The sequence below is a fragment of the Ipomoea nil genome, unplaced genomic scaffold (genome assembly GCF_001879475.1).
Source record: "Ipomoea nil cultivar Tokyo-kokei standard unplaced genomic scaffold, Asagao_1.1 scaffold3025, whole genome shotgun sequence".
In the NCBI taxonomy this organism is placed as follows: domain Eukaryota; kingdom Viridiplantae; phylum Streptophyta; class Magnoliopsida; order Solanales; family Convolvulaceae; genus Ipomoea; species Ipomoea nil.
In genome coordinates, this window is record NW_017619453.1 from 129158 (window position 1) to 138317 (window position 9160).

Below are 9160 nucleotides of genomic sequence, written 5' to 3' on the forward strand. Positions count from 1 at the left end.
TCGAGACAATACTTGGGTTTCCCAAGTCTTTTATTTCAAAACTCCGTCTTTTGGCATGAGCTAATATCACCAAGCTCTCTTTATGTTTCAATAACATTTAAGCCATCAATATCGACTGAGCAGATAAATAAATAACTCCATTAGCAATTCGTTAACAAACACATAATGGTACATATTATTTGCATATTCCTTCTTCAGGAGGAAAACACTCAGTCAATAATATTCAAGTCATACAAAGATTTGGCAATTTAATGCTACACGTCGTGATTTTCACTTTCTTTATTTCAAAAGTGTTCAATCCATCAGGAATTTACAAATAAATATTAGCGTCTAATGACCCATAAGTTTGTTGGTCATGACGTTCATCAACTACATATCTAAATTTATAATTCACTGCCAATAATGTTAATTTGCGGAACGTAATGCCATATGTTGTGGGAGAGAATATTTGATCAAAATTAATTCAGGGTCTCTGCGTAAACCCTTAAGCTACCAGTCTCGCTTTATATTATACCACCATATTGTTTGTATTTCTCTTTCGTACAAACACTCATTTGTAACCTACAGGGTTAACATTAAATGGTGTACATGTTATAAAGAGAATACAGTTTTAGCGAGCTGAGCTGTACATGCCTTAATTGCTCCGTTATACATAAAAAATACCAAGGCACAGCTGGTGCCTAGCTCTGGATCCAGATTATCATATAACGAGAACAATTTGCAAAGGCAATTATGTTGTCGACAACTATAACATTTTTCATAAATCTCTCCCATATATATAAAATAATGGCAATTTCAAATTCAACCAGACTCTAGACATTTCCCAAAGATATTTTTATCTGGTTGTTCCGCATCCCCAGTATTATGATTTTGGGTGCACCTAAAATTTTACTGGGGTTTTCGCCTTCTGGACGAATGTCTTTAGGACATACTTCTTTAAGCGATTTCAAGAGTAACACCATTTTTTAATAGATTTAGCTTTCCCCGTATTATACAAACATGTCTCCGCGCTTCTGGCGTCAAGGAGCATTGGTAGATACATATGGTCCAAGTTGGGGAAAATATGTAGGACCTAGTCACTCTTTTTATGATCAATATAGATATATATATTGGCAGATTAATTATCTTTTGAACTTCTAGTTCAGTTTACTTCTTCTGAACTTCTAGTTCAGTCTACCTAGTACGTGGATTTAAATATTGAAGATCAATCATTCATAGAATTTCTCGACATTTTATAAAATTTGAGCTCTTATCTCCCCCTAATGCCGTGAAATGATCTTCATAAAGTGTGCAGTCAACGTACCTATTTATATATTGATCCCTTATCATGGGCTCTAAAGATTTAAATCACCGACGGAGGTTTATAATTACCATATCTATGCCCACAAAGATACACTATGGTGGTGATATAGGAAAAAGATTGCACACTGTGAATAAAACGCAGATGGGAAATGTTTCGTTTTATACCACGTACTAGGTGTTAGGGGGAATAATTACGATATGCAGTAGGTCATATTGTGATAACAGCAATAGCATATAAAACTGATGTCCCCAACAAGAAAATACATAGCTTAAGAATTTTCTTTTACAAAATATGCTTTATATAATATGCCTTTGAAGAAATCTGGCTCACCAAACAATATATTTGCCCAAGGCGACCCACTATAGCTCATGCCATACTATAAAATAATATGGGTCTTTAAAGCCTTTAAAAATGTATCGCAACATATGAAGTACCCAAAACATATATGCAATCATCTAAGAGTAACATATATAATCAGATATGAAAGCATACATATCAAATCGTATTATAAGGGTACACAACAATCATAGGGAAGCTGTGAAACTTGTCAAATAAAATAGATCTTCCAAAAATCCTTATCCTCAACTTTACATTAGTTCACTCACTGGTTTGGGAATTGCTTCGTGCAAATTCACATGATATAATTCACTCCCTCATTTGCTTCGGGCAAACTAATATGAAATAATTTATTCCTTCGTTTGCTCCAGGCAAATTGATATGATATAATTCATTCTCTCATTTGCTTCGGGCAAATTGGTATGATATAATTCGCTTCTATCTTCCAAACCAATAACATCTAAATCAATCATAGCATGAATGGCAATAAGTCAAAGATCATTTTTATAAAGGAGTATACCACTCCATAAATAGCACAGAATTGTACTAAGCCATATTCAGAGAGGATTTTATCATGTTGACATCATAAATTTAGTAAAAAGAGGATTATCATATAATTTGTTGATAATAGCAATCCTTTCGGGATTGATATAGGGTTTATGGAACAAATAATAATTTAATTTTGAATTGGCAACCAGTCAATTGCATACGAGAGTCATGTTGCATGCATGATAAAAATTTCCATATATAAATAAGCATGCAAACTAAGAGAATTAACTCTGAGAAAAAAAACTTCCTCTGGAAAATAAAGTTCCAGAAAGTAAAATTTCAAGAAGTAAACTGAGAAGTAAGAATACAGAGGTAAGCTTAGAGATGTAAACTTTTTGAATAGTCAATTCGAGTAGTAAAATCTGCAAGAAAAATTAGCAAAGTCAAGTCACTTTGCACTCATAATAATTTGCCTCCAGAAATAACTTTGCACTCAAAACACATTTGGAGTGTATATACTGCTCGATTACGCAATCAGTTATTGCGGCCATGAATTAACGTTTCGGGTGCTTCAGGCATAAACTAACTTCTCGGATGCTTCATACTTCAGGCATGAGCTAACCTTTTTATCCATGAATATATTTTCATGAATTACTCAAACATTATCATGACACCTATCATTTCTTCATCAATACCTCATCATTTCATTATCATCATTTATCACAGTATTTGCTTCAGGCAAATTACCTAGAATCATCAAGATGAGGCGCATTCTTCGACGACCAAATGCCGTGGTGTGCGGCACGTAGGGATCAATGCCCTTCAGACCCACATTGTTAGCAAACCTGCTTCTAGCTAGGATTTTGCCTCAATGAGTTTGGTCGTCCTTGAATATCTTGATCACTTTGTTTCTTATTCTGAACTCAAAACTCATACCACCTCGGCTATAACCTCGACCACAACCCCTTATAAAGTTGCTCGACTAGGCAACATTATGTGCTTCAGGCACCAGTGCAAAACCAACCAGACATGCACTATAATTCTTCATCAACAACTAGTTGTGCTTCTTAGCCACAAGAAGTGCAAAAATCAGCTTTGAATGTTTCTCATAATTTATTTTAGTTGTAAAAGTAAAATTTCAAAGTGTTCGATCAAATATATAATATCATTATCTCATCGTAAAGTGAATAAGATTAATTGTAAAATATATACCTTCAAGTGAATGTACATGTTCTGAAACCAACACTTGATTTGAATAGGATCCATCCCCAGTGCAAAGGCCAATTCCTTTCTTTGATTTTCATCCAGGTAAGGGCACTCCTTAAAAAATCTAAAAATGATTTAAAAATTAATATTAATATAATATAATATCGCCAAATAAAAAATCACAAAAGAAAAAACTCTGTTGACTCAAAGTGTTTTGTCAAAGTTATGTGCAAAAAGAATTCCAACTCTATAAAAGAATATCAAGCCTAAGAGGAGTAGTTATTGAAGAATACTAGTTCTAAAGGGAATTGTTATTGAAGTTTTTCTAGTTCTAGTCTGATTAGGAATAGCTTTGTTAGGTTATTCATGAATCTGTTAGGAGTAGCTACTATAAATAGAGGTTGTCCTTTATTGTAGAATTCAAGCATTCAACATTAATCTTGTGAGGTACGAGAGTCTTTGAGAATAGGATACTAAATTCCCCTAGAAAGTAGTACATGTGTTTAGGTTTCAATAGTTTGGTAGGAAAGATCATTCTAGTGTGTAATCTCATGTCCCAAACAGTGTACTTTAAATATTGAGCTTTTAGTGGATTTAGGCAAGTTCTCAAATTGAGAAGTGCCTCGCAGATTAGGGTTGTTTGCCCGAACTGCGTTACAGATCGTTTATGTTACAACGTCAGTTTCAACATCACTGTGTGCTGCGCTTTACAAATTTTCAATTGGTATCAGAGCCAAACTGCTTAAGTTATTAGCAGGATCCTAATGGAGTTTCCCAGAGAAGGACTGTCAAGCACTAGGCCACCTGCCCTCATTGGCACGAATTTTTCCTACTGGAAAGCCAGAATGCAGATATACATCTTGGCACAAGGAGAAGGTGTCTGGAATGCTATAGAAAACGAATGGAAAACTCCAGTTGATGATAAAGGAAATAGAAAACCTAAAATTGACTGGAGTAAAGAAGAAAAAACAGAATATAACTTCAACTCGAAGGCAATGAATGCAATCTATGGAGCTGTGAGCGAAGATACCTTCAAACTGATTGCCACCACTTGCATAGCCAAAACTGCGTGGAGTATATTATGTGATCATCATGAAGGGAACACGTCTGTAAGACAATCCAAATTACAGATGATAGAGACAGAGTTTGAAAACTTGAAAATGGAAGAAGAAGAAAATATCACACAATTTAGTGCCAGCGTTTTAAGCATCTCTGGAGATGCGTTTAACCTGGGCGAACCTATTCCTGAACCTAGGCTCGTCAAAAAGGTCTTACGTTCCCTACCTGAGAGATTTATGATAGAGGTTACAGCCATTCAAGAAAACAAAGATCTAAACACCTACAAACTCAGTGATCTAATGGGAAATCTTCAAACATATGAGCTTGAGATACTGCAAAAAGGGAAAAATAATGACAAAGGAATTGCGTTCCAATCAAAGCAGAAAGAAAGTCCAGAAATTGATACTGAAACCATGGAACAATCAATTGCTCTCCTAACAAAGAATTTCAACAGGGTTCTTAAAAAATTCAACAAATTTAGAAACAAAAGTGCTTCAATCAATCAAGGGGACTTCCCAACTGGACAAAATCAATCTATTTCAAAAAGAAGAGACAGTTCAAATATAGAAGGAATACAGTGCTATGAGTGCAAAGGGTTTGGACACATCCAGTCAGAATGTGCTACATACCTTAAAAGAAAGAACAAGACATACATGACAACATTAAGTGATGACTCAGACAGTGAAGAAGATACCAACACCAATTTCGTAGCATTCACCGCAAATCATGAAAATAACAACGGAGAAGATATACAAGAATTACTAGAGGCATATACTCAACTACATGCCAAATGGGAACAAATCAACGAAGTAAATCTAGAACTCATGGAAGAAAATCAGTTTCTAAAAGATGAAAAAGATAGAGGAGAAAAACGGTTCAAAGAAACTCAAAATGAATTATTAGACTCCGAAAACAGAGAGGCAAAACTGCTACAAGAAATTAAGGCTCTAACTGAAAGGCCTAGGACTCCAATCTCAGTCTCTAGTGAAAACAAGCAAACTGAAAATTCTGAGGTGTTACAACTCACTTCCAACATCGAAGAAGAATTAGATGCTACTATTGTCGCAGACTCGGGCACATCAAGGCATATTGTTTTAAAAGACAGTATGATCTCCAATACAGACATAACAACAGGAGATGGACTGGACAGGCACGAAATCAGAATAAGAAAATCTGGGTAAGAAAAGATCAAACACAGGCTGTTGCATATACCACAAGTACAAGCAACAAGCAAAACATTTGGTACTTTGACAGCGGATGCTCAAGGCATATGCATGACTGGAAATTCAGAAAATCTTGAGAACATCCAGTACAAAAATGAAGGGCATGTCACTTTTGGAGACGGTGGAAAAAGACAAATTATTGCAAATGGTACCTTGAATGTCCATGGGCTGCCTAAGTTGCCAAAAGTCCTTTTAGTACAAAGCCTAAAAGCAAATCTAATCAGCATAAGTCAGCTCTGTGAAGATGAACTCAAAGTAGAGTTCTCTAGAGACAGTTGCAATGTGTTTAATCAGAATCACGAGTGTGTCAGTATGGGAAAAAGGTCCACAAACAAATGCTACACATGGGATAGTGATCTATCTTGTTTACAAACAACCATCAGTCAAACACAATTATGGCACCAACGTATGGGACACATAAATTTTCATGACTAAGGAGCATCCTCAGGCTATTCATCAAACAGTGTGATCATTGATGATGTAACTCCAGCAATAATCACTGATGATGATGAAAGTCCAAGAGTTGTTGAAACAACCGTTCCAACACCGCTGACTAATGATGATATGCAGAATTGCAGAACAGAAACAGAACCAAATGAAGAAAATGATAAAAGTCATTCTACTGTCTTAAAAATTCAGAAAAATCATCCTTTGGAAAATATCATGGGAGATCTCAATCAAGGAATAAAGACTAGAGGAAAGAAACAAGATTACCTCAAAATGGACGAAGAAGATTATTGTTTCACCTCCAAGTTTGAAACAAAGAATATTGATGAAGCACTAAGAGATAAATTCTGGATAAAAGCCATGCAAAATACAATAGCCTCAGGAAGCTTTTAGCATATAAAAAAAAAAAAAACCCTCCACTTACGGATAACTATCAAGAAATCAAGAAAAGAAGCCAGTGTGCTCCCTGTTTATGTAACTTGAATAGATGATATTCTAGGTTATACTGATGGCAGCTCGTTTAGCTCATAAACAGTGATGAAGTCACAAATAAAGATTCAAGACAACACTCATCAAATAAAAGAAATACAGGGAATCAATTAAGGGGGAGGAGAATCATAAATCAAGCCACCATGAGATTAAGATTTTTGCCAAAAATTTGACAAAGGGGGAGATTGTTGACTCAAAGTGTTTTGTCAAAGTTATGTGCAAAAAGAATTCCAACTCTATAAAAGAATACCAAGCCTAAGAGGAGTAGTTATTGAAGAATACTAGTTCTAAAGGGAATTGTTATTGAAGTTTTTCTAGTTCTAGTCTGATTAGGAATAGCTTTGTTAGGTTATTCACGAATCTGTTAGGAGTAGCTACTATAAATAGGGGTTGTCCTTTATTGTAGAATTCAAGCATTCAACATTAATCTTGTGAGGTACGAGAGTCTTTGAGAATAGGATACTAAATTCCCCTAGAAAGTAATACATGTGTTTAGGTTTCAATAGTTTGGTAGGAAAGATCATTCTATTGTGTAATCTCAGGTTCCAAACAGTGTACTTTAAATATTGAGCTTTTAGTGGATTTAGGCAAGTTCTCAAATTGAGAAGTGCCTCGCAGATTAGGGTTGTTTGTCCGAACTGCGTTACAGATCGTTTGTGTTACAATGTCAGTTTCAACATCACTGTGTGCTGCGCTTTACAAATTTTCAAACTCAATAATAATTTATGTATTGAATTTTAAGAATATCATTATATTTTAGTAATGATTATTCAGATCGTAATTCTTGAATTTGATGCAGACTTTGTCTGGGAGAAGTACTCTGAGATGCATGTGCTTAAATAGTTGAGTTTGACCTAGGAATGGTTACGTGATGGAAAATATGTAGGGTATATTCTCCATCCTTGCTCCTGAATACCTTTTCTATCCCATATCCCTAACGGGAAAATAATCCCTTCCTCATCAATCATTATACCCAAAAGGAAACACCAACTATAGAAAAGTTTTAAAAATTAATTCAAATTAAGTTATTTTACAAAAATAAAAACAAAAAGGAAAAATTGCCCTTCTTTCATGAATACCAAATTAAGAGAATTAAGAGAATAAATGTAAAATAATAATGTTTTATATATATAGGGGTGAGGCGGGCACATCCCATCCTTATCCAAAAGATTTACATTGTTTTATCGTATACAAAAGATGGTCCACACAAGTTGTGTGGACCATAATGATTGCCAATAAGAGACCTATAAATCCATGTTAGTCTACACCATTTAGTTGGGGTGATTAGATAATTTACTTGTTTTTTCCTTTTTATTTTTATATTTTCCTTTTCCCCTCCTATGAGCGTCGATGTAACAGTGCCGGCAATCCTTCATCACGCCTCGTCCATCGTCTTCTCCCCCGCCGCCGCCGTGTCCGGGTCGGCAGTTTTGCCGGCGATGATCAACGGCGGGGCCATCCCTTTTCAGTTCCCGCTTCTTCTGCGTCGTCTTTGTATGCATATCCAGACGGCGCTTCCCATCATGATCTGTACGGGGATTTGGGGGCGGTTCTACCAATCATTCGAATCTTTTTCATTCCAAGATAGTGAACGAGAACTCGAAAGAGCTCTCTCCAACGCCAAACTTCACCTTCAACCCTCCATCTCTCTGTGATCATCACCATCAACGCTGCAATGTCTGTCACGAGGTCTGCTCATTATCTCTGAAACCTTATTTTATTCCGTTCAAGATTTTTAAAAAATGTTTGATATATATATATCTATCTTTGTCTCCTTAGAAAAAGCGATATATATATATATATATATATATATATATATATATATATATATATATATATATATATATCTTTGTCTCCTTAGAAAAAGCGAGGGAATGATGGAAATCTGGCTACAATCAATGGGTCAACATCATTGGAGAAGAAAATCAAGAATATTCCAATGGCTTCAACACCAAACAGTTCCTTCATGTGGGTTATTCTGACAATTAAGGTGAAAACTAAACTAAACTCCAGCCAAAAACCATTTCCTTCAATTTTTGTCTGTTTTTTGATACCCGGAAGGCCAGAATTAATGGAGTGTTAGTTGGGTTTGATTTATTTGCAGGGTGTGAAGAGAAGTTTTTCTATCATCATCATCAAAAGGGATGAAAGAGTATGTGTTTTTCCCTGTAGAGAGAAACAGTTCTTCTTGTTTTGATAAACAAGATCAGAGATGATAAACAACAAGAACTGTTTCTCTCTACAGGGAAAAACACATACTCTTTCATCCTTTTGATGATGATGATGATGAACAACTTCCCTTCACACCCTGCAAATAAATCAAACCCAACTAACACTCCATTAATTCTGGGTATCAAAAAACAGACAAAAATTGAAGGAAATGGTTTTTGGCTGGAGTTTAGTTTAGTTTTCACCTTAATTGTCAGAATAACCCACATGAAGGAACTGTTTGGTGTTGAAGCCATTGGAATATTCTTGATTTTCTTCTCCAATGATGTTGACCCATTGATTGTAGCCCAGATCCCCGTACAGATCATGATGGGAAGGGCCGCCTGGATATGCAGACAAAGACCACGCAGAAGAAGCAGCAGAAAGCAGCGGGAACTGA

At 35.6% G+C, this 9160-nt stretch overlaps 1 protein-coding gene across 1 annotated transcript; it reads left to right on the top strand.

Moving 5' to 3' along the window:
• Window positions 1-4098: 4098 nt before the first annotated feature.
• LOC109163398 lies at window positions 4099-5574 on the top strand. Its single transcript, XM_019312140.1, has 2 exons — window positions 4099-4684; window positions 4736-5574. The coding sequence occupies exons 1-2, from the start codon at window positions 4099-4101 to the stop codon at window positions 5572-5574; spliced, it is 1425 nt and encodes a 474-aa protein (XP_019167685.1).
• Window positions 5575-9160: the final 3586 nt, after the last annotated feature.